The sequence below is a fragment of the Equus quagga genome, chromosome 1 (assembly GCF_021613505.1).
Source record: "Equus quagga isolate Etosha38 chromosome 1, UCLA_HA_Equagga_1.0, whole genome shotgun sequence".
Lineage (NCBI taxonomy): Eukaryota > Metazoa > Chordata > Mammalia > Perissodactyla > Equidae > Equus > Equus quagga.
In genome coordinates this window covers 146,645,984-146,672,367 of record NC_060267.1, presented here as the reverse complement: position 1 = coordinate 146,672,367, position 26,384 = coordinate 146,645,984, and the positions used below count along the sequence as shown (strand labels likewise).

Genomic DNA, 26,384 nt, shown 5'->3' with positions numbered 1-26,384 from the left:
TTTCTATAATTTATATTCAGAGACTCTTCTCCTTGTTTTCCTACAGGCATACTGCCTTTGACACTTTGATCTCTGACCTCACAGGATGCCTTAATTTTAGTTTACTGTGAAATGCAATGTTTGGCTCTTCTAGGAATTCTTCAAGATTACTCCTTAAATGGTTTATGGAGCTTAAAAAAACGAGGAGACAATAAACTAGACATTAAATGCAGAAAGTCCTTCCTTATAAGAGTCAGTGTGCCCCATGATAAACATCCGCCTCTTTACGATCCCTTCAACCAGAAATACAATAAAGCATGGAAAGCCCTAGAAGCCAAGGGCTTTGCTGAATCTGTAAACTAAAATACAGCTAATTTATTAGCTAATTAGATAAGTGATTCAAGTTTGTAAGCCATGAGAATTGAGTCAAAAATTTAAAAAAAAATTACTTAGCAGAATGGAGTGATTATTTGCTTAATACATTTTTATAGCTCCTTGCTGAGTGTCATTTCAGTCTATTCAGAAATGTGCTATGAGCACAAAACAGTACCAAGTGGAGAGGAATGAGGTGGTTTGCAGTGTAAGGAATAACAAGAGATCGTTTTATGTGGTTTAGCATCACAGGACAAGAGGCAGTGTGGGCAAGCTCAGAGTTCCAGTCGTTCTGAGTGTGTCCTCTTTTTCCTTTGGTCAGAGTGGCCTTGTCAAGGGTCCTCCGGGCAATTGGCTTGAAGGGGTGAAGACCAGAGGCTGGCAGGCAGTGATTTTATGACAGAATGACCTCAGGGATAACCAGGCCCCAATGGCGCCTCTCTCACTTGGTGACCTTGCCATTGCATTCGACCCCAGAGTGGTTGTTTCAGGGGCCCTGAGACCTGTGGGGAGGCTCTAAGGACAATAGCTACCAGACCTGCCTTCAAGGAGTGGGTTTTGATGGCTTCTCAGGGAAGAATTGGGAGTTTTAAGATGGAAAATACTGTCTAGTGAGACAAGGAAGACTCTGAAACTGGATTCCAGTCCTGTTTGTAGCCCTTACTAGCTCTGCGACTTAGGCAAAGCTCTCTCTGATCCTCAGGGTTCCCATGTGGAAGACGAGAATTCTAAAGACATCTCTGCCCCACCTTCCAGGGTTGCAGAAGTCAAATGTGGACCATATAAATGCAGGATGTTACAGCCTGTAGTGTGTTTGAAGGAAACAAACCAAGAAGTTAAACTCTGATTATTTTAAAATGCAGTATTTTAAGAAAATACATCTGTTGGCCAGAGTGAAGTGAACTGATAACAGACGCCAGTGGCGAATGCCCATGAGAAGTGGGCTGGCAGAGTGCACACCCTCAGGGGAAGCAGGTCAGCTCCTATTCAGCCTTGGGGGTGTCCCGACGTGCGGAGACGCGTGTGTAACTGGAGTGGGAGGTTATGTCCCAGCGCGAGGCTGGGGGTGTGCTGTGGTGGGTGGGGAAGGATGCTCCTGGTCTAGCGTCTCTCTGTGAGAACTGCTCTCCCTTGTAGTGTCTCCTTGAAGGTTTGACCCTAATGCTGAGAGGCTGCTCTTGAGAGCTGACCAAAGGCTCTGTCTGTCCCTGATGGCCTCATCTCCTCACACATGCCAACCTCTCACCCACCTCAGAGCCCTCTGCCCTGAACCTTAGATCCCCTCCCGCTGCTCCCTCAATTTTCTTCAGGTCTCTTCTTAGATGTCACCTCCTCAGAGAGGCCTTCCCTGACCAGCCCATCAAAACCAGCCACTTCCTTGCATGAGGGAACTTCCTGGTGAGACGGAAATGTTCTCTATCTTGCTAAGGGTATGGTTACATGAGCATACATGTTTGTCTAAGCTCATTAAATGGTACACTTGAGATTTGTGCATTTTGTTGTATGTAAATTTACTTAAAGAGCCATCAACAAACATTTACTTTTGTTAATGATATGCATGCTGAAGTGTTTCTGTAGGTAAAAAAGGGTCCAATATCAGCAGTTTCATATGGTTCAACCTAGTACTTTGCCCTGAACGAGCTCTGGACAGGAGCTCCCCAAAGTGTGCTCTGCAGATTGGCAGCCCCAGGGCCACCTGGGAGCTTGTTAGGGGTGCAGATTCTCGGGCTGGCTCCAGACCTGCTGAGCCAGAATCTCTGAGGTGGGGCCCGGCAGTCTGTGTTTTTGTAAGGCTTCCAGGTGATTCTGATGGATCTCAGGTTTGGTGGAGGCTGACTGCTGATCTAGTGGGTGAGTAGGTGGGCCTTGTGAATGGCAGGGTCTATTGCGTTGGGCAGAGGAGGCGCCTCTTGTCTCCTTGGCGTTTCCTCAACATGTTCCTTCCGAAGACTCGAGTCTGGTTCCCTACCAGATGGACCCATGGGAATGGCGTGACTGTTCACTGCTGTGTGCGCAGAGCCTGGCAAAGAGTAGGTGCTCAATAAACATGTGACGAGTGACTGCACAGGTGGGGCGTGCACAGAAGACCCAACCTGGCCTGAGGGCCCCAAGGTGGGCGTTGGGTGGTGGTCTTATTCTTCTCTTGGTTTGCTTTTCCCTCCTTTCCTGCTCTCCCCACATCTGGTGATTCCCTGGGGTCTGTCAGCTCTACCTCCAGCATGCATCCTGAAGCCATTCCCTTCTCTCATCCCCACTGCCCCTCTCCTGGTCCAGGCCAGCATCCTCTCTCACCTGGATGTTCACCTCCACTATTGCCCACCTACAGTCTCCACACAGCAGCTGAGTTATTTTTCCAAACTGTAAATCAGATCACGCTACTCACCCGTGTAAGACTCTCCATCAGCTTCCCATTACACATCCATGAAATAAGGCATCTCCAAGGTCTGCTAGGCTCCCCGTGGCCTGGCCCCTCTTGGACCTCATCTCCCTCCCATCACAGTCTCTCCAGACCAGTCCCACCAGCCTCCTTTCTTTCTGTTGAACCTCCTAGCCTTTCTCACCTGTTACCTTTGCATCTGATATTCCCTCCTTCTGGAACACCCTTCCCTGTATGCTTGGTGTGATTGGGTCTTTCCCACACTTTTAGGCCTTCCCACTCCCAGATTCTCCATCCCATAACCATGGTCTTTCCTTCCCAGTGCTCAGCACTTGCTCGATCCACATTTGTTTATATATTATTGTCTGTCTCCTCCCAGTAGCCTCTCAGGGCCTTGTTCTTGTTCACGCAGTTTGCTGATGCCCAGAACAGCGCCTGGTCGAAGATGTGGCTGGGTGGGAGAGAAGATGGCTTCCCGGCCCCTCTGCTGCTCTCTCCTTCCACAGAACCACCTGGCCCTGCTGGGGTCTGCTTTGCGACCTCCTGGGGCTGACTATCCTGCTCTGAACCCTTCTCTGTCCTTTAGGCCTGTGCCCACCGCTGGAAGAACATCTACTATGAAACAGACCACATCCTGCCCCACGGCTTCTGTTACATCATCCCGTCCAACCTCCAGGGCAAAGGCAGGATGCTGATCCCTTGCTATGAAGGTGAGCACTGATTGATTCTTCCTCACCCCTCTCCTGCCCTAAACAACCGCAGATCCATCTCCATACCACATCCGAACATTTCCCCCAGTTTTCCAAACTCTAACAGGAGGGTAGCACTATGTCTCCAGACGGCCTTTTGGTACCCGAGGCTCTGTCCAGGTAATGAGGAGGGTGGAAAGTGGCAGTGGTTCCAGGCCCTGCCCAGCCTTGCCCATCTCAGCCACAGTGTCCATGTTGCTTCCCAAGCTTTATGAAGTCTCAGAGACCAAAATTCACGAAGCCTCAGCCAATCAGTCAAATAGAACTCTTGGCTTCCTGGCACTGCCAGATGCTGTGTGGCCTTGGGAAACTTATTTTCTCTCTCTGGACCTCACTTTCCTCATTGGAAAATTCAGAGGTTGGCTCAGATGGTCTCTACAGTCCTGTGCGGTTCCCAGGTGGTCATAAGGCTCCCAGGACAGCTCCTGGCCACACCCATGAACAAATGTCCTGAAGAAGGGAGCAGAGATGACCCAGGATTCAGTCATTTCATAACATCCGAAGTCTAACTTTCCTTCTTGTCTGGTCCATGCACCCTCAGCACAGTTTTAAGAGATCCTTCCTGAGGGACACTGGGGGTTTTGGAAGGAAAATGTGTTTTCTTAGACTCCCTGCTTAGAACCTTCGAAAATGTGGGCACTGGGGGCCAGTCAGCCCGTCATCATTTAGCTTAGTCGAATTTGAGCTTTAAGGATTCAGTGTCATTTTCTTCAGTTTTATGGCTTGTTCTCTCAGATTTTCTTAGTCTAATTCCAAGTGAGCTAGAATTTGTTTCCTCTCTAAGTGCTGGGCTGTTCATATTTTAATTCTCCCCCTAATTTATTTTTTGGACAGAAGTCTCCACTAGCCTGTGTCCACATTTCCTTTGGGCCTCCTTGGGTTTTCCCAGGTTTTAAATTTTGTGGCCACCAAAGAGGGCTCTGAGACATGCTGTGTAGACACATGCATTTTTCTGTCTCAGAGAGGACCCTCCAGAGCTCAGGTGGCCTGGGCCATGCAGGGCCATGGACCTGGTCCCTGTGTGAGGTGAGCCTTTTTTCTCAGTGTCAGCATTTGGTCGGCTCTGGCTGAGTCATGTCTGGGAACTGACCTCTGGCCCTGCTTATCTTTGTATTGCCTCAGTGAGGATGAAAACTTTCATCTGAAAATTTCCTCAGTCAAGAGGGAGGAATAGGCAGTATAAATAGATGAATAATGGGCCAATACTGTGTTCTGCCTCCACCAGCTTATTCCTCACTTTTTCCCCCAAGAAGAAAAGGGAAAAGCCCCTGGAGCAGTTCTTTGGGTAGCTCCTCAGGCTGGGGAAAGGTGAGGGAATAAATAGGAGCGATGGGGGCAGTGAGTATCGAACCCAAACTACTGATGCAATAGGATCTTGGTTTTCCCAGAAGTCGTGTTGTGAAATAGGGACCTGTTGCTGTCCCCGATGATTCCTCTGTGTACCACCATAAACATGAGAAAGCAGGACAACCCTGGGATGAGGTTGCTAGGGTCAGATGGCCATGTGTACCTATAGCCACCATGGCTCACGCCTTTAATGATTATTAAGCAGTTGTGGGATCAGCGGTAGGCCGGTGTTGGTCTGGGGACTTTACACATTCTCACATTTAATCTTCAAAAACCCCTGAAAAACAGATATTTTTCCTTCACTAGGGTTTGAATATGGGTAGTTTATTTTGGAAGTTATTTCAGAAGACACCAGAAGTTCTTCCAGATGTAGAGGAGTGGGGAGTGAGCAAGGGAAGGGAAGGCAGACCTCAGGGATGTGTTACCACAAGTTACCGCTGTGGGCACTTGGGATGCAGTCCCTGGGGAGCTCTGGGTCCAGCATAGAACCATCTCCAAATTATCCCGCCTCAGAGGTGAGAGGGCTGGTGTCTTATCCACTTGGCCCATCCTACCGTGTGTGTGGGCAGGGAAAGCCCCCTGGCAGAGACACGGGTGCTGGCAGCTGGTAGTTGGGCCACGTCATAGAAATGGTAAGGGCTGGGTGGATGTGGGTGGGGCCTGGATAAGGCGGACTTCTGTGTGGCCATTCTCTGTAACAGATGAGGAAACTGGGACTCAGAGTTTAAGTAAATTGCCACAGGTCACTCAAACAGTGAATAGTAGAGCTGGGTTTTTCATTTTGCATCTACCTGACCTCAGTAAACCATTTTATGCTGCAGTGGTTAGTGGCAATTTCTGTTTACTTGTGTTTTGGAGTTTCCAGTTTAAATGAGAAATAAGCACTAGTCAGCAATGCTCACAAAGCAAGAGAGGCTGACTGTTTGAACTATCCCAAGGGTATAATCGTGAGGTGAGGGAAACATGAACATTTGGGGTGTTGATGTTCTCAAAACCAGGCCCTGCCTGCCTCCCCTTCTTTGCTGGCGGCTCTGGCATGACCCCCAGCAGGCATGTGGAAGCTTGCGTGAGCCAAGGAGAGCAGGAGTAGGGCCAGGTGACAGGCTGGGTTCAGGTCTGCTGCACGTGTCCGTCATTCACAGTAGAGTGTGAGCTCTGAGCCTAGGCCTTAAGAGGCGTTGTGTGTTTCTTCCTAGCCCTCTGGGCACTTCAGACCATCGCCACAGAACATGCCCCTTGTAGCTCACTGGTCCCAGGAAAGAGATGTGTGGAACAGACCTGAACTGAATTTGTAGCCAAAGCCCAACTAGATCAGCCAAACCCCTGCTGATCTGTGAATGTGTGAGTGAGAAATGAACGCTTGCTGTTTGCCATGGAGGTTTCATGGTGGTTATGCAGTAATAGCTGACTGACGTGGGGCTCAACTCAGGAACCCAAATTCCCTTCACACAGCAGTGGCTGTGGGGTCAGTTCAGCCCTCCAGGATCACTCTTTTGATTGTTTCTTGACTTAATGATGGCCAAATGGACCCAGCAAAGAAATTAGCAAAGTGGTTGTGCCCCCATGCAATCCTCCTTCCCCACCCCCCACTTCCATATCCTAACTCATTCACTGGCCCAAGGAGGAGTAAGGGGTGGGACTGGGGTGGGGAGTGTTGGGGTATAAGAGCAGCTCCTTAGCACAATGGAGGACTGAACAGAACGTTTCTATGGTTCTTGGTCCTGTAAGAGGTGAGGGGTCTCAGACGCTCAGATTTCTCTTGAAGGCTGGGTGGGGGTACAGGCCACAGTTAGGGCCTTTGCCTGTGCTCTGTTGCCTTAGAGATCTCCACTTCCCTGTTTTGTGGCCTAAACTAAGTCTTCTTTGGCTCTTAAGGCAACAATTATTTTCTCTTAATGTGGAAAAAGTTGTTGACACAGCTCTCTGTTTCGAGTTGGGGATCATGTATGGTTAAGTATAAGGGGTGTATCTTCGAGTTTGACAGGACCTTTCACGTCTCATCTAGGCCAGCCTGTCTTGACTGGGTTCTAGAGATGTGTGGCTTGCTCAAGGCCGGGTTTTTCTTTCCATTCTGTTATTCTTATGCCACACAGTGGAGTGGCATACGGTGGCTGAGAGCACAGACGCTGGACCCAGGCTACCAGAGTTCAAGTTCTGGCTCTGCCACTTGTTAATCGTGTGACTTCAGATGAGTTATTTAACTTCTCTGTGCCTAACCTACCTCAAAGGACTGAGAAGAGGATTGAGTTAGTACTTGTAAGTTCTTAGAACAGTGCCTGACGTGTATATGTTGATATACTATATGCTAAACATATATGCTAATACACCATATTATGTGCTGATGTACTATATGCTGAGCACGTGTTTGTTAATCACCATGAGGTGAGTAATTTGTCTACCAAGAATAGAGTCCACTTAATTAAGTACCTGTTACATACTCTGCTAAGTGCCTGGTAGATAAAACCCAAGTGACACAGTCCCAGCTGTCAAGAAGTTCCCCATCTACCAGAGGAAAACATAGAGGGAACGTGGTGTTTCAAAAGTGGGAGAGCTCTGTGGGGGGAAGTCCATGCCAGTGTGTACTGCTGGGTACCTCTTTCCAAGGGCTCAAGCTGCATCCAAGTTCAAGGTGGCATTAAGGCAGGATTATTTCATTTTACAACTGCAAAAACTGAGACCCACTTAGAGTCTCAGCCAGTTGGGGCCCATGGAGGAAAGGTGGAAATCTACTGTTGCTCATGGTGGTAGGTGCAGGGTTGGGGAGGAAGGGGTACAGCTGCCTCTGGGCGCACGTCCTCTGGAATAATGGAAAGACCACGGGAGAAGGTGTGGGAGGCTTGGCCGAGACCACTCTTTCATCCTCCTGCCTCTGTGGCTTCAGGCCGGTGGCTGGCTGGACCCTCAGTGGGAACGGACCCTCTACTGCCTCCATTGCATTGACCTCTCAGGGTGGTTGTGAGGGGCTCATGAGAAAACTCAGGTGCAAGTGCTCAGAATGACCACACATTGTTCTATCATTGTGGCCTTATTGTGGGTCTCTGTGAGGGTCAGCTGTGCTCTCAGAATGTTGGAAGGTTAGTTTGAGGAAAGACTCTAGGTGTGTGGGCACCTGTCCAAAATGTCTCAAACTTTTTTTTTTTTTAAGATTGGCAACTGTTGCCAATCTTTTTTTTCCTGCTTTTTTCTCCCCAAATCCCCCCAGTATATAGTTGTATATCTTTTTAGTTGTGGATCCTTCTAGTTGTGGCACGTAGGACGCCACCTCACTGCGGCCTGATGAGCGGTGCCATGTCCACGCCCAGGATCCGAACCAGCGAAACCCTGGGCTGCTGAAGCGGAGCTCGCAGACTTAACCACCTGGCCATGGGGCCGGCCCCTCAAACTTCTGAGTTCTTAAAAAATTGGTCTTTGGTTTGGCACAAGGTCATTTTTCTCATGACTTTTCAGGTGCTTCCTGTTTCTGGTTGGGTGGGAAATGCAGTCAGAATATCCTGTTTGGAACCAGGAAATATAGAGGGAATGGGAAACAAAAATGAATTTAGGACACAAAGTAAAATAAACTAATGGCGCATACCCTTAAGTGAAATCCTTTAGTTTATATATGATAGGAGAACAGCATCATTACTAGTGTATGTTGTTTGGTTTTGTCAGAACGTGTGAGAAAATGAGAGGTTCAGTGGGACAGCATATGAGGAAAACTTTTTAAATTAAAGAGCAGGCACTATAAAACCTTAGTTTCTATTAACCAAGTCATGATATTTTAGGAGTCCCAGAAGTTAAGTTAGCGCATTGATAAAATCAAGCACAGAGATTTCTTTCATCCTTTGCCCTTGAGCCCACTGAGACAAGAAGCCGCAGCTTGGCCAGAGTGAAGCTGGAAACAAGTCATCTTTTTATTGTGACAGAAAAACCTCATTAATAAGGAATAATTTGGGAGAAACTCAGCTAAATTAACAAAAAGTGTTCCAGATAAAACACTGATAAAGAGATGCAATTAGGGTCCCAATTGTGTATTGGACCTAATTTCAGAATCTGGCTTCACCACTCACTTATTCTTATGATTGAACCCATAGCTCCTGCTTTCTGACTGGGTGACTTTGGTCAAACCCTTTGAGCCTCAGAGCCCTTGTCTATAAAATGAGGTGATGAATCCCTACTTACGAGGTAATTGAGGTATGAAATGTGTCGAACACAGTTCCCAGCTCAGAGTCAACACTCAATAAACGTGAATTTTCTAATTGACTTTTAAGTACTCTGATAGTATTCTTAAACCTTCTCAGAAGGTCTCTCTCAGATCTTGCTGTAATGAACAGATAGTGGAGGATAGAAAGCTGGGTATTATTAAAATGATTTTCAGACTCCTTGAAAAGATTATAATTTCTTAAATACCTTTGAAGATCATATTTGCACAATTTACTTGCTTGATAAGCTCTCTTCTCCCCTTTTTTGTAGACTAAAGTTTAATTCATGCCATGTTTAAATGTTCTCAAGTTTGGAATTGTTGGGGTCTGAGTTTATCAAATTTTACTGCGCTTTAAAATCGTCCCATTGATTCCAAAGATTTCTGTACCACTTTCTTTATTATCAGGGGGTGGCTGGCCCTTTATTCCTAATTGTGTTTGCCTCTCTCAAGACAGTGATCATTTCTAGAGAAGGAAATAGATCACTCATTCAGTTGTGAAGGGTTTTTTCTCCCCTATTGCTGAGGGCTCTTGCTCCGCAAGGGATCAAAATCAATCAAGAGTCATTTACAAATGAAAAGCAATTGAGGTTGTTTTGTTTTGTTGTGTTTTTGTTTTGTTTTGGAGAGAACCATAAAAGGCTAAGTTGATCCATTTAAACATTTAAGCATAAGCCCTAAAAATTTTTATTAAATAAAGAACTCTCCATTTACATAGGATTTTATGGTTTCCAAAGAGCTTTCATAAACATTATCTCATTTAAGTAAATACAACAAATTTTAAAAAAGCAAATGCAGTTCAGTATTATGGCCAGTTAAGGCGGAGAGGGACCCTGAGGAGGAGAGAGGGAGGGTGCTGAGGAGACAGTCAGGGCCAGAGGAGGAAGGCCAGGTCTCTGGCAGTGCCTCTCAGGGAGCCCTGCCATGCTTTCCCTTTGGTGTCGAGAATTTTTATCTTGGGCACAAATAATATTCTATATCCCAAACGTGTTTCCATACATTGTATGGAATTATTGATTGCTTAAACTGCATCTTCTAATATCTTCCTTATGACTGTCCAAATTTTATGAATCACCTCTTCTAAAGTTGCATATCTGCGTGATGGATGTCTTGAGTTTTGTTCCTGTCAGAGAAACTAACATTCAGATTCACTTAACACTTACCGAGCACCTACTGGGAGCCAAGTGTTGTCCTTGGTACTTAACATTGATGATCTTGCTGAGTAACCACATTATTTTGGGGTAAGTATTCTTATCTCCATTGTGCAGATGAGAAGACTGAACCTCAGGGAGGTCGGTGAAGATCAGAAGCTTATTAAGCAGAGGAAGGGTTGCTGGCTTTTCAGTTCAGAGTAGATTTCTTTGTACTACCTGTTCTGTTGAGATGTTGGTTTTCTGTGTGATTACTGGGATGCTGTAGCCCATCACAGAGAAAAATCCCCTGTTTTTTTATGTCATAATTTTATTTTATAAGTTTTTAGGATGCTACGCTGTAGACTTTTCAAGCTATGTTGCAGTTTTGCAGTTGTAGACACAAAATAGAGGTACGTCCCAGCAGGTGTAGGGGGCAGACGGGGGCCCCTTAGCCTTATAAAAGTTTCAGGGGGACCGATCTGCTCTATGTCTTGGATCTTTCCTTACTCTAAGTATTTGGTTTTAATGTCTAAACAGTGATTTGACTGTCAATGTTTTAGTGATTATTATTTTGTAAGTCCATAGCTTTGGTCACATAGTGAATTCTCAGTTCTGAGCTGGGGTTCTCACTGAAATGTGACTATCCCATGTTCAGGGTCCCTTCTTTTGGAGGGACAAGAGATAATGCAATGTACAGTGTCTTGGTCATTTAGGGCTGCATAACAAAAATACCATAGACTGGGGTCACGTAACATTTTTTCTCATTGTTCTGAAGGCTGGGAAGTCCAAGATCAAGGCCCTGGCTGATTTGGAGTCCAGTGAGGACCCTTCATGGTTCATAGATGGCAGGCTTCTTGCTGTGTCCTCAGATGGCAGAAAGCAGGGAGAAGCAAGCTCTCTCAGGACTTTTAAGGGCACTAATCTCATTCGTGGGGGCTCTGCCCTCCGGATCTCGTCTCATCGTCATTGCCTCCCAAGGCCCCATCTCCTAATACTTTCACATTGGGGAGCATGGTTTCAACATATGGATTTTGGGGAGACACAAGCATAGTCCATAACACACAGTAAGTGGAATATATCTATACTGTTAGCTTCCTGTGAAGTTGCTTCTGCCTCTGAAGTAGGGAGTTGGAAAAATGTGTTACTGGATTCTGGGTAGAAGAAACTATTTAAAGATTGCAAAACATTAAAAAATTTTATTGTGAAAAATACATAAAATTTACCATTTTAACTATTTTTAAGTGTACAGTTTTGTAGTATTATGTACATTCACACCCTCGTGCAGCCACCACCACCAATCTCCAGAACTTTGTCATCATCCCAAACTAAAACTCGGTACCCATTAAACAGAAACTCCCCTTCCCCTCTTCTTCCTGGCAACTACCGTTCTACTTTGCCTCAATCAATTTGGCTACTCTAGGTGCCTCATGTAAGTGGAATCATCCAGTGTTTGTCTTTTTGTGTCTGGCTTATTTCACTTAACATGATGTCCTCAAGGTTCACCCATGTTGTGGCATGTGTCAGAATTTCCTTCCTTTTTAAGGCTGAATAATATTCCATTATATGAAATGCCACATTTTGTTTATCCATTCGTCCTTCAATGGAAAACATTTTTTTTAAATGATAAGAATGTCATCACTGGAAATGTGCTCTGTGAAGCATGGTGGTGTGGCAGAAGCAGATTGGAAATCAGGATCCTGGCTCTTTAGTCCCAACTTAGACTAATTAGCTGTGTGGCTTTAAATAAAACTGCTCTCTCTCAGCAATAGTGTCTTCATCTGTGAAATGAACGGATGGGGTTAGAATTATAGATATTATCTAAAGATCTTTTCCCCTCTTAAAGCCTCTTTCTCTCACTTAATTGTAAGTTTTGGCTTTATACAATTTGCATTTAATGTTGACCATAGCTTAATTATCAATTATTTTGATAAAATGTTCTCTCTCTCTAACCTAGCTATTTAGATCATTTACTTTTTTTTTCCCCATTAGACTGTGGTGCCTTGTAACTGAGGGTAGTTTTGTTCTCTCTTCAGTTTTGTATGTTTAAATGCTCTTTTTATTACTAGAGATTTATCTGCTCGAATTCCCTGTCCCCTAAATTAATTTTCAGTTATTTAGTATTCACTCAGAAATTGAGCGAAAATTCAAAAATAATTTAAGACTGGAAAGGTATTTTTTTCTCTATTTTATTTCATGGCCAAGCTAAGGAACTATGGAAAAACAATTTTAAAATTGATATGTTAAAAAGACTAGCTTTGAAAGATGAAGCTTTCTCAAATGGGTTATTGAAAGAGAGATTATTGGGAAGAATATATGTTACGCCATATGTATATCTTGATCTTCCCATGGGATGGTTTTATCCCACCAGAGTTTGGGAAGGATGCAGGAAGTGACCCCACCCACTTTAGTTCTTGAATGAATTAAAATTCAGTAGTGTAAGCTCCATGCGTTGAGTTGCAGATTGTGAACATTTGGAAACTGGTATTTTTTTCCTCTCTGAATTGCCTTCTGTTTAGACAGGGTTTAGTAAAACCAGCAGCTGAACCAAGGAAAATTTGACCATATTTAGAATGGAGGAGCCATACACCTTAATGAATCAAAATGCGTGAAGCAGGCCAAGTAATTCAAACCCACCCACCACAGAAAGGCAGAAAGGCAGAGCTTTCCAATCTGTTCCCAGCTCCCCTGAGTGATCTCTAGGGCCTCTCCTTCAACCATCTCTCTTGCTTCCCGGATTCGGTTCCCCCAGCTGAACTGAGTTAGGTTTGTTACAGCATCTCTGAGCTGCTGTGATGCAGAGCCTGATTCTCCCTTCTTCTTCGAGGCAGATCAATGTTTCATTTCGCAGTGAAGAGGGAGGGAAGTAGCACGTTGCAGTCCCCTCTCTGCCCGGCCACATCCTTGGAGCATTTGCAGACGGAGTGGACGTGCCCAGAAGCAGCCCGCTGTGGGGCCCACAGCCTTTGTGTGCAGGAAAAATTCTCCCTGGGAACACAGGAGACTGGAGGTCCCACCCTGGTCCCTCCGCCCTGTGCTTCCTGGACTTCTCAATGGAGGGAGAGTGTGTGACCTGGGGGGCAGCCCCTAGTCTCCACACCCACCTCCCTTCTCATAGCTCTGTGGCAGAGGCTTTCCTGCCTTCTCCGGGCTGGGCAAGCACAATCAAGTTTTTTAGGATATGGGTATGGTACATAGGGTAGTCTCCCATACCCGTATCCTAGGCCTGGATGTGGACATTTGGAAAGTGGATTAGGGAGAAACCTCAGCTTGACCTTTCTATATAATTTTTTCTTTTTGAAGAAGGAATCAGGTTAAAATAACCATGACATCCTTAACTCACAGAAGTAGCACTCAAAAGAATGAAAACAACTGAAGCGTGCTGCGGTCCATTGTCCATGTGTCTGGCCGGTGTCTCTTGGGAAAGCCCCCAAGTGCAACCCTGGGCCCTAACGATCACCACAGCACCCTGAGGTGTCATCTTACCCATTGTGTGGCCTTGTTCACTTTACAAAGTGCTTTCTTAGATCACTTCTCACTTAATCAGGACTATTGAATATCCAGCAGGCTGGCACAATGTGATGTATTTTTTTTCTTTCTTACCAAAAAGGTGCAGGCCGGACTGGGCATAGAACTTTGGGTTCAGGGGCCATGATTGTACGATGGCGCTGCATCTCAAGATGTGGTTGATCAGGAACAGCTTTGAAAAGGCTGCTCATGAGTTCTTCGCAGGGTTTGGCTTTTATAAGAAGAGCACTTTGCATAAGGAGGCCTGGACTTGGACACAGGCGCAGTGACTTCGTGGGTCTGTGTCTCCGGGGTGGGCTGTCCTATCTGTGGCTCAGTGGCTTTTCTCAGGTATTTGAGGACAGTCAGTGAAGGGTCATGCCAGGATGTGGGCAGGGATTGAAGAACCGGATCTGAGTATTCTACCCAGTTCCTCCTGAGGCCCAAGAGGAGATGGGCTTGCCTAATGTAGAATCAGCCAATCTAGATTTGGAAAGCCCAGAAAAATCCATCCTGTGGGTCCTCGCCCTGCTCTGATCACACCCACCACCATCCTAAGGTCTCTGGGGTTAGCAGTGGGACTGGGTGGAGAACCCCAGGATTCCTGGTGCCCAGAACACAACTCCTTGTCAAGCAAGGCTGAGGTGGACGTCAGGAGTCTGATGGGTTGGAAGACAAAAGGCACTGCTGGAAGGTCAGGAGGGACAAAGGTCCAAAGTGAGAAGGTTGGAGAGTTCAGGTGCTTAGTGGCTGGAGGAGTGTGCCTGATCCTCTTACATTTCCGCGTGGGCCTCAGGCCTGTGCACGGAGGAGCATGCGTGCTCCTCTTCCCTCAGCACACCATCATTAGCACATAGAGTAGCTGGCATAGGGCTGGTATTGAGGGCACTGAGAGGAATAAACTCATCTTGATGCTGAATAAACTGTGTGATGAACAAATAAATTTTGTGATGGGGAGAGGATATCATTTATCTTTACCTGCAAAGTCACCTGGACAGAGAAGCTGAGGAAGGGGTTCTGGGAGGCTGTGGAAGGCTTGGAATGTGAAAGTGTCTAATCCAGTCATACCAGTTGGGCCTTCCTAGACTAGAGTTGCCACTAATGCCCCCCAAAGTGTGTGTGGTGGGATGGGGTGGGGGTGGAAGCATTAGGACTGGATCCTATCCAAGTTGGAGTTAATTACAGTCATATAAGTTTCTGGAAGGTCGGACATGGCCTGTTCTCTAATCTGGAGTTATGGATACTAGCCAGGAGCCCCATGTGGTTTGATTCCTTGCTCTAGAGCACCCTGAGAAGGCAAATATAGACCCTGGGATTTCAGAAATGTCAAAGCCAGTGGGATGGTGCCTGCTTCCTGTGTGTCCCTGGCCCTCAGACCTCTGATGGGGTGTCCAGGGAAGACAGGGCCTGAGGCAGGGGTCCTGGTAAAAGGGTTTCACCTTGCAGGCCTGTTGCCTGGGGCTAGGAGTAGGGTACTCTCAGCTCCCAGTGTGGCAATGGCCACCTCAGAAACCCTGGGTCCTGCTCCTTGCATAGAACTTGCCAGCACAGTTTGGGGATGAGGTGGGGAAAGACAAGTTTTCATATCTACTATTTTTGGAGTCCCTGTCACAAAAGAGACTTGAAACTATTTTCTTTAAAATATGAGTGATTCCCACATAATTCCTATTCATGTCATAAATTTATGAGGCTGAACTGGTGTGTCCTGCACTGTAGTTCCATTCAGCTCATGGGGTCTGAATTTCCTTTGTATGTTTCATTTGTTTGAGAGTTACAGCTGGGTATTTAACCCCCAGAGTCAGTGGCATGGATATACTTTTTGCCAGAACTTCCAGATTTAATAGAACTGTTCGTTCAGGTTGGGACATTTGATCTTCTTGCTATTGTGCTATTTGATGTAGGATTTATTATTTTTATTTCTTGCCATCATACAGTTTGATGCAAGATCTCTTTATGACTTTGCATACGCCCCACTCCCAACCCTGGTGCAAGATTTTGCAGAGAACAAGCAAGTTCCGTTCGTCATTGGCTTGCTTTCTGGCAGGCCTGTGAGTTCTCCTTGTAATAACAGGACAAGGCGGGAGGAACTGATTTAGCCCTCGCATGGAAGAGGAGTAACTCCACTGACATTCCGTTGTAATTTAGCAGTGGTTAATGGCCACTTACTGGAAAATGTTACCAGGCTCTGCGGTGAGTGTTGTTAGAAACTGAATTACTCTGTATATTTCCCCAGGGTCCTTTCCCCCTTCTCCTCTAGTAGACTCTCTGAACTGCAGGAAGTGGCATATGTTGCAATCACAGCTTTGTTGTTCTTTTGTATTATTTATTTTGTGTTTCAAAATTAAGTACATCGCCTTTAATGGTACCAGAGACTTGCCAAGAGCCCAGGGAGTGGCATGGGGTTCCCTGGGTTATTTTGCTGGTGCCCAGGGATGGCTGCCAGCCTGTGACCAGCAATGTCAGTTTCACACGTAATTAATTTGAGTCAGCTGAGCTGAACATCACTCCATCTCTGTCTTTACCAATGTAATTATTTTAAACAGCTGGTCACTTCCCGAATTTTGTGTAATCACTCACTTTGCAAAACCTTTGCTAGGCCAAAGAGGTGAAAGAATGTGAGTATCTGAGTCCCAGCTTGGATAGAATCCTGGCTTTGCCATTTACTAGCTGTGTGACCTTGAACAATTCGCTTAACCTTTCTGAGCCTCTAGAGTTTTACCTGTTAACAAATGGCAATATGGGTTCCCAGGGATGAGGGATCAATGAAATGATGTGAGTGGGGGCAGCTAACGCAGTGCTTAGAACATGCCAAACCCTCTTCCTTGCCAACGTCAAAATAAAACAGCAGCAATAGAACACCCCCTTTGTCAGATCGGAGTGTTGGAACTGAGGGAGTGGTGGAGGCAGAGAACTTATCCATTAGTTTCCTTTTGACCTGGAGAGATCTCCTCTTTTCCTTCCACACAAGGAAGATGAAGGAGTCAGTGAGTAGCATCACCATACGTCATCAGTGATAGCGTAACTGTGTGCTGGGGCAGGTCCAGCGGCATCCCCTCTTCCTGCAGCCATGGGCTTTGATGGCTGGCTTCTGGTTGAATGGTAGACAGCATATTGCCTCCAGCTGTACGGAGTGTCTTTTTGGGAGGCTTGATCGTCTTCCAGGGGACTCCACACTGGGATGGCCACATCATTCCATTTCTGGGTCATGTTTTCAGCTCCTCCTTCCTACTGGGGCTGTCCATCCTTCCTGAAGTAAATGAAATAATTGTCACCAGCCTCCCACTTAATTACCACGGCTGCTGCTCCTCTTTCCCTACGTGCATGCAGGAAGTTCGCTGGGGCATTTGGCAGTCTCACAATCCGATGGCACCAGAGCCTGGATTTTTGAGGTCTGGTGGATTCCTGAGACTGTCCTTCCACGCCCCAAGTCTGGATGGCGTCCCTGGGCCCAGCCCGCAGCAGCACATGGGGAAGTGGCCAGCACGCTCGGCTGCTCCACACACGACTGGCACACACTGACGAGGCTGTGGTTTGCTTCTCTTCCCCTCCCTCCCCCTCTAGAGTACAAGAAGAAGTACGGAGAGGAACACGGCTCCTGCCAGGCTGGGATAGCAGGTTTCTTCACCGAGGTGGGTGTTGGCTGTTTGGGCATTTCTTCTCTTCTTGGGGTTCATTTCCTTGCTGATTGTGACTGTGATAGCCCCTTGTGATGGGTCTTCCTGTGCCCCCACCTTCCTCAGCCGTGAGGGAGTAGATCCTGGTCCTTACCTCCAGGGAATGTTATCGAAACTGGTGGGGGCACCTGCTGGCCAGAGACCACTGGGAAGAGGGGGTGGGCTGGTTCATTTGGAGGATACCCTTATTTGGACAGTTTCTCTAGGAGTCAGCTGGACTCTGAGACCCGTGGAGGGAATTGATTAAAGGTGGTGTATGTGAGGCAGCGCTCAGTCAAGTTTGTGTCTCGTTGGCAGTTGTGAAGATACATTAAGCATCACCTCCTATCATTCCTCTCTCCTTAGTGGAGAGACTTGATTTTTATGCACGGCTTCAACCATCCCCTTTCCCAAATTCTGAAGGACCGTAGACTTAAATGCGTATGTACCTATGCAGCCATACCATGACCTTTGGCTGGTGCTATGTTTTTAGAGGCTGTTTTCTTATGTGAGTCTTCCCCACTGTAAGTTTACCCTTTGCATCAACTCCTCATTTCTCAAATATTTTTATGAGTGTCTGCCATGTGCAAAGTTTCATGCTAGGATCATCATCCATCTGGTTACTTAGGCCAAAACAAAAAAGTACTTTTTACTTCTAATTCATCTGAAATCCTGTTGTTTTAACCTCCGAAACATATCCCAAATATGGCAGCTTTAATTCCCACCACCATCAGCCTTCTAGAAAAGCTACTGTCATCTCCAGAGGATGTACTGGCCTTGAGTTGATATTCCTGCATCCATTTTTTTTATTGTAGTAAAATACACACAACATAAAATTCACCATTTTAATAGCCGTTTTGAAGCAAACAATTCAGTGGTGTTTAGTATATTCACCGTGTTGTGCAACCATCACCTCTGTCTAGTGGCAGGACGTTTTCATCACCTCAGTCTGCATCCGTTCTCAACCCTCACCTCGAGTTTTCTGCTCACCAGCCTGAGGAATCTTTCAAAATCAAACCCTGCCCTTCTGACTCTGTGACTTGCCATCACATGATGGATGGAAATCCAAACTCTGTGTCTTGGCCCGTGGGCCTGGCTTTCTGACATCCTCTCTCCTTCACTCACTCCAGGACAACCCAGAGCTGCAGCAGGGGATGAGACGTTGAGGGAGAGAAAGGAGCAATAGCACCCAGTGGTTTCCACAGCTTTCTGAAGACCACCCCTTCTGATGAGGAGCAAAACTGCCCACCTTAATTTCTGAAACTGCTATTTAAATTTGAAGAAAAAAAATAGACAGTTGGTAATATAGTGTCTAATCTAGAAAGCAAAATGGAAAAGGTGGAAAAGTCAGAAATTTTATTATCTTTCTCTCTCCAACCAATAAATATGAGATGCTTCCCTCCCAACCTCCCATTCCTTACCTTCAGTAATTCTTACTGTATCCATTCACTGTCGTTTTTATGACAGTCTGCTCCACACAGAGTTCCATGCTAAGCCATGTGGATGGCACCACCAATCTTCCTAGCTGTTCAGGCCAAAAATGAAAAGATTCTTCTCTTACTCACTCTCCTACATCCAAACCATCAGCAGGTCCCACTTTCTATGCCCTTAAAACCTATTGCAAAGACATCCATTCTCTGCACCTCTACCACCACCCCAGATCTAAGGTGCAGATGTCCTCCTCCTGGTCCACTGCAGAGCTGTCCTGACTTCCCGCTTCCTGCCTCGCCTCCCAACAGATTGTTCCCACACAACAGCCATAACCAACTTTTAGAAACAAGGAGAATATTGTGGTGCTCCTTTGCTCAGAACCTTCTGGTGTCTTCTCATCACACTTAGAATAAAATCCACGCTCCTCCCCATGGCCTCCTAAACTTTCCAGCCTCGCGTGTTACCTGGCCTTCCCCGACTCACTGCTTCCAACCACAGAGACTTGCAGCTGCTGCACAAGCATGCCAGACCCCTACTGGCAGCCTTGTACTCGAGGTCCCCACGCGTGGCGTCTTGTGCACAAGTGCACATTTCTTTAGGACAGTTGCATAGTAGAGGTGTTGCTGGGTCAAAAGCTATCCAAAATTTGAATTTTGATACATGCTGGCAAATTGGACTTCATAAATGTTTACCAATTGATGTTCCCCTCAGTTGTGTGTCACTGTCCCTTCGTTCTCTCACCAACACTTTTAATTTTTGTCATTAAAAAAAGATACTTCATTTTAATGTCCTTTTACCTAATTATTAATGCAGTTTAGTGTTGTCCATTTGTATGTATTTTTCTGGAAATTTCCTGTCTATGTTCTTAGTCTGTTCTATTTTTTATAAAATTGTTTTACTGATTTTTAGGAACTTGTATTTTCAACACTAATCTCTTACGTGTTGCGAAGTTTTTTCATCAGTCTTTTATGTTTGCTTATAGTATTTTTATTGTACTGACATTGAACATTTGTATTGGTCAAATCTATCAGTCTTTCTCTTTCTGGATTCTAGACCTCTCTCTTAGGAAGATCATCTCCATCCTAAGAATATGAAATATCCACTTATATTTTCTTCTAGCACTTTTATAGATTAAAAAATACATATGTTTAATCCATCTTGGATTTATTTTTGCAATCCTTATATGGTAAAAACAAACTCCATTGTTTTCCTAACTGTATAGTTGATTGTTCTGATACTGGTTTGTTAAGCAGTTCTTTCTATCCCCAGTGATTTGAAATACCATCCTGCCTTATGCCAAGTTCACTCTCTTCTTTCATCTCAGTAAGCATCTAGATTGTGTAACTTCTATGGCTATTGTTCCTCCAGGAAGGTCTATAAAGTATGACTCAACCAGTAGGCCACAGGGAATCACTGTGAGTTCGCAAGCAGGTGAGGGACGCGGTGGATGGCAGTGCTGTAAGAAAGGCCGTTTGGGCTGCATGTGCCTAGGAATCTGGAAGTGGGAGAGCCTGGAGGGAGGCCAGGAAGGAGGCTGTGGTGGTCTAGCCACAAAGCAACAAGTCAGGCTAGGGGGACGCTTTAGGAATAAAAGTGATGAGGGAAGTTGGAGAATATGAAGGCAGTACCAATGGCTGGGTGGCCAGAGGACTGGTGTAAAGGAAGGAGGCTTTGAGTCAGGGTTCTGGGGAATGGTGGTGCCCTGGTAGTAAGGGGGTTGCACAGGAAAGAATCCACTGGGAGAGGTAAACTCATGGGTCAGATTTAGACATGGGCAGTGTGAGGTGATGGGCAGGACACTCATGGATGTTTTTAGAAGATATTTGCATATAGGGACTGGAGCCCAGTCTGAGTTAGAAACTTAGATTTGGCCATTGCTGATAACTCGCTGAGGGGACTGGGTGTGTTTAGTGTGGGGCCAGCAGGGGTGTGTGTTGGGGGAGGGGTGGAGAGTGCCTCTTTTAGACACTGAGAAGAGAAAGTAGATTCGTCACAGAAATAGGGACTTATCAGAGATGTTGATGGAGAAGAAAGGGAGAGAAAGAGTTCCTAGGGAGGGGATGTCACTGTGGTCTCTCTATGTGGAAAGGCAAGGAAGACAAGAGCATTGGGGCTGGGTGGAAGGAGGGCTCGGTCAGAGGAGCGGGAAGGGCAGGAGTGTGGAGGGGAGACTCAGGTGGCTATGCAAGCTCAAGGTGACTGGGGAGATGAGAGGACATGGAAACTCCAGGCTCTGGGATCCACAGCCCAAAGGAACCATGGTGCGTCAGCATATGCTGGCTGGAGCATCAACAGTGGGGCTGAGGGGCATGGATGGGCAGGGGATGGCAGCAAGTGGGAGGCTCAGTCCTCTGACTCGGTCACGTGGTCTCCTGGCTGCTCTGGGCTTTGGCCTCTGCTTCAGTTCCCAGGCTCTTGGCCTTCCTAAACAGGAGGTCTTTGAACTCGCAGCCTCGCTCGTTTCTGGAACTTCAGCTGTTGGAGGCTGAGCGGGAAATGTGGTCAAAAGGGTCAAGCAGTACTGCCCTCCTCCTCTGCCCTCTGGCTGACCTTGTCACTTGGGCTTGCCTTTGCTGTGGGCTGCGCTGTCCCTGCACAGGGCAGGCAGCTGCCTCCCAAGTTGGACGTGCTTCTATGGCCTTCCGGGCATGGCCATTTTGGCCCAAGGTACGCTGGACCAGGGTGCCTGCTTGACCTGAAGGTCGGTGACCCTGGGGTTATCAAAGCTGTTTGAGTTATGGATACCACATGAGTTTTAGCCCATCATTGAGGATAAAGGGAGAGTTTCCTGGGAACTGCATTTATTTTTGTAGCCTAGGATAACAGAGGTGATAGATACTCCTAGCCAGCAAGAGAAGACCCTGCCAACGGTTGGTGGACCAACCAAGCCAACGTTGGAGCACCACTGTGGAAACCTGGAGACATCTGGGCAGAACTCTGTTCTGCGAGACTTCTGTTGTAGATCCTGATCACTCTTCTGCCCCACTGCTCGCGCCCACTTGGAGTGTGCAGAGAAAAGCCCGCGGCTTCTCTCAGGCATGCCCAGATATCCCTGTACCTCCAGAGGTTCTGCTAATAAATGCATGCTGGGAAAAGGCCCACACTGCTTATGGATGGAATTCCACACGCGTGATTTAGGCAGTGGTGGCCTTTGGCTTGTGGAGAAGCTTGCATTTTTGTGTGTGACATTTGTGTTGGCTGTTCCTGGGTGGTGGAAAGCATGGATAAGGTTTTTCTGGCCCTTGTGAACAGTGCTGAAAGGGCAGAGGTGTCATCTGTAGTGAATGGAAAAAGCAGAATATGAGGCAGTTCGAGGAAGAGGCTATTTCCTGCCCCCCGCCCCCAGCCCTGAGGGTCTCAGGCTTGGTCTCAGTTTATCTGGTTTGTACTGAAGGGAGAAGGGGGCATGAGCCACTGAGAGGAGGCGGGGGGCGGAAAGTGAGGAGTTGGCTTTAAAGGTTTTTGAGGAGAGGGATCACCTTGTCTTATCCTCTTTGTGATGTTTGAGAGAGTGGATGCAGGCATGTGTTAGACATGCATTTCTCAACTTTTATCCTGGATTAATTTAAATCATCAGAAAGCAACATGTCCACTGCCTGGTGTCCTGAAGAGCCTTCCGGATCTCTAGTGATGCTCAGAGCTTTGGCTTATGAAGAGCTACAGGTGGAGAAAGCTCTACACTGTGTATACAGCTGGTACGAAGGATATTGCTCATATGTTCTTCTGTGCCCTGGGTGTTTGGACACTGATTACAAATTCCCTTCTGAGCTCAAGGCCAAGGAAAAAAATCTCTCTCCTCTGCTGACCTGATCATTTGTCTTTCTCACACCCTTTCTAGAATGAACACAGTCCCTTTCACAGAACAGATGAGTATAAGAGGAATGAATGAATAAATGAATGTACTGCCTGTGTTTTCCCAGTGATGAGTCCTGAGTGCCGAAAGTGATGCATTTTTGTAAAACGGTGAGATCCCTCTGAGAGTATCGGCCTTAGCATCAACAGCTTCCTTCAAGGTGGACAGGATCTCAGAACCTTAAAATGAAGTACTCCTCAGCAGTCATTCTTGGTTCACACCTTCCTGAATTATCAAGAACACACCATTTATGCAGGAGTCGGTGGCTTTTCTTCAGTCTGTGCTCACGCCCTACTCTTTGTCAAGGTCCTTTCCCAAATTGACCACAGAGCACATGTTGTTCAAAGCGCTGAAGACCTCGCTGATATCTCCGCTGTCACGCGCTTGCTTGCCCGCCCACCTGCATGCTCTATCCTCTTGTCTCCGATCTTCTCTTCAGATGTTTCTGGCTTTTTCAGACATTTGCTCCCTGGGAATTAAGTGTGACTTTATGAACTGTCATTGGAAACTCAGAATCCTCGTGGCAGATCTAAGCCTCCAGGGACTTGTTGGAAACCAGTAGCTTGTGACAGTGGTGAGGCCGGCTCTGCAGAGAGGCATCAGCCCGGAAGGAGGTTTCTGAAATATAACAGTGTGGGGACTCCAGAGGCCGAGGGAGGGGTGAGTGTGTTTCAGCAATGAGACACGTGTCTGTGATCTCCACAAACTTGTATGACCTGCACTTTTGGGGTTTTGTACAACTGGAGGGTTTACCTCTAAAATCATCTTTATTTTAACTCTTTTGGATAGAATGTTGTTCTAAAACATTTTGTACATTTCCATGTTGCCTTACCCTGAAAATGTCATAACAAAGGGACTTCATTGATCTGTGTATCTGGGGTAGGCTTTCATACTTAATAATAGATGCTTAGTAAATATTAAGGGAAAAATGATTTTGTTAGGAAAATAATTTTTATTTCTTACTGCAGTGTAGATACTTTAGAAAATATAGGTAGTCATAAAGAAAGGATTCCCTGTTGGGGAAGGAAGGGATGAAAGCCTCAGCCAGGGACAGCAATGATGTGAGGCTGCAATGGACACCTGCCTCTCCCTCTCCCCCTGCCCCCACCGCCTCCACACAGTGTGGGCTCCGTTTTAATGCTGGTGTGATGTCATCCTGTGAATGCATTTTGCATTTCCCATAGAAACCCTTCCTCCTCAGGGTTTAATCATTGTGTTTTTCAAAATTCTAGAACAGAGAAAATAAACTTTAAGGACAGAGAGAGATTCCCATAATCCTATCACCCAGTGGAAAAAACCATAAACATTTTGGGGCTTATCCTTCTGGTCTTTGTCTGTCTAGATTTTTTTTTCCTTTCATAAGACACGATGATAGCTTACATGTTGTTTGGTATATTCTTTTTTTTTTTTTAAGATTTTATTTTTCCTTTTTCTCCCCAAAGCCTGGTACATAGTTGTATATTTTTAGTTGTGGGTACTTCTAGTTGTGGTATGTGGGATGACATCTCAGCATGGTCTGACGAGCGGTGCCATGTCCATGGCCAGGATCTGAACCAGCGAAACCTTGGGCCGCCGCAGCAGAGTGCATGAACTTAACCACTCAGCCAAGGGGTCGGCCCCTGGTATATCCTTTTTAACTCAACAGCACTTTGTGACTCTCTCTCAGTGCCATGAGATCTTCTACAGTATTATTATTTTTTTTTGAGGAAGATTAGCCCTGAGCTAACATCTGCCACCAATCCTCCTCTCTTTTTTTTGCTGATGAAGACCGGCCCTGAGCTAACATCCGTGCCCATCTTCCTCTACTCTATATGTGGGACGCCTACCACAGCATGGCATGCCAAGCGGTGCCGTGTCTGCACCTGGGATCCAAACTGGCAAAGCCTGGGCCGCTGAAGTGCAACGTGTGAACTTAAGCGCTGTGCCACTGGGCTGGCCCTTTCTACAGTATTTTTAATGTGGCAGAATTCTATTGAATGGCTGTACCATGATTGAGAATCCTTATTGTGACATGTAAGTCATTTCCAGCTTTTATTAGCACAGTTATGATGCATCTTCTTGTAGGTAAAACCGTGCACATATTTGTGCTGACTTTCTGGGGTAACTGAATCATTTTTGAGCACTAGATTATCTTCAGTTATGGGTTGTTAGCTGGGTCTGTAGCACAAGCATTCCCTCAGGCCTGATGAGGATGCAGGCCCATTTGCCCCTAATCTAAATGCTGGAGACAGCTGTGTCTTTGTGTTGCGGGCGGGGGGCGGGGGGGGGGGGGGGGGTCTGTTTTTAATAGTAGTACTGTGTCTTGCTGTCTGTGGTTTCTTCTCTTTCCAGTCTATGTCCTTCCCCTTAGTGAGCCTCTCTGCCCTCTTGTTTTTGTTCTTTCAAGTTTGCAGTGGGCCACAGTGGCCAGAAAACCCAGCCTCAGAACCATTCCTGAGAAGAGAGTCCTGAGGGAGGACTGGAGGGGATTTCCCTGGAGTGTTAGTGCACAGTTTTTGCAAAGCTAATTCCAGTCACTGTTTCCCTCTTGCTGTGTATGGGGCAGAGGTGGGGTTGCTGGAGAGCAGGACTGGAGGCCAGGCTGGGTGAGATGGTGGTGTCTTTTCATGAGCGTCGTTCCTGGAATTCTGCAGTTTAGGACAATGAGAAATCTTTGCTGTTTGCTTGTTTGATCCTGGTGTAGAGGTGAGGCACTACGTTCAGCCTCACTGTGGGTAGGAGAGGGACCTGGTATGTTGCTCATTCTGTCACCTTGCTCAGTTATCTTCGTCTTTGAGTCCTGATAACCCCATCCGTACCATAGATTCCATAATGCCAGGGAATCTGGTGAAATATTTTATATTGCTCAGCTGAAGAAAATCCTCTGTGAGGGATCTTTAATTCTGGGGTCTTTGCTGTGATTGTGGTTCTCATCACACCGTCTACTCTCCTCTTCAGGTTCCTTCTCTATTTATCTTTGGGTTTCTCTTCTTTAGGAGCTGGTGGTGATGGGCGCCCCGGGGTCATTTTATTGGGCTGGAACGGTCAAAGTGCTGAACCTTACGGACAACACCTATTTCAAATTGAATGATGAAGCGATCATGAACAGACGGTACACGTACCTGGGTAAGTAGCTTGGGGAGATGACAGGTAAGAAAGGGAAAATGGGAGTGATTACCATCAAGCTCACGAATTATTGCTTTGCTAGTGGAAAGAAGAGTTGGTTAGCTTTTACATCTATTGTTCTAATTAGTTACATTTTTAGCCAGGGCACCTTAACATGGAGCCCTGCACACACAAGGTAGTGAGGAGAACAAAGAAGGAGACTGAATTAAAACGATGTGATTTAATTAAAAAGCTGAAATGGAACTTCTAAGGAAGCAAGAATTTTATTTTCTTATTTTAGCAGTTACTCAAGTTCAGATGATCAGATACAAAATGAGTGCAATAGAATCCTAGTTTTCCATGCATTCCTTTGGATGAGGTCTCTGCTTCCTGGTTGCAAAACTGCTTGCAGATAGAGATAACAAGAACTAGAAATGATCATGACAGATGGCAGTCTAATGCTGAAGTTTAATTAAAGGCTCAGAAAATTTTCTCAACCCTTTTAATCTTCTAGAAAGAAGATAGATACAATTTGAGTTAGCAGCCACCAGGCAAGGATGACTCCAGGACAAGACCATGCCTATTTAAGAACAAAGATAGGCTGTCTTCGCTTGTAAACATGACAGTTTTACACGACTCTTTTCTTTAATTCATGTTCTAGATGCTATGACTCTGGACTGAAAATGAAGCTAAATTTAGGAAGGCCTGATGATGAGAAAACA

The 26,384-nt window shown here is 46.1% G+C and overlaps 1 protein-coding gene across 1 annotated transcript in view; it reads left to right on the top strand.

Moving 5' to 3' along the window:
- ITGA9 (integrin subunit alpha 9) overlaps positions 1-26,384 on the top strand; it is a 330,548-nt gene that overhangs the window by 23,881 nt on the left and 280,283 nt on the right. The window contains exons 4-6 of the mRNA XM_046668517.1: positions 3,315-3,438; positions 17,203-17,270; positions 25,554-25,683. Coding sequence (XP_046524473.1) covers positions 3,315-3,438; positions 17,203-17,270; positions 25,554-25,683 — 322 coding nt within the window. The remainder of the gene's footprint in view (positions 1-3,314; positions 3,439-17,202; positions 17,271-25,553; positions 25,684-26,384) is intronic.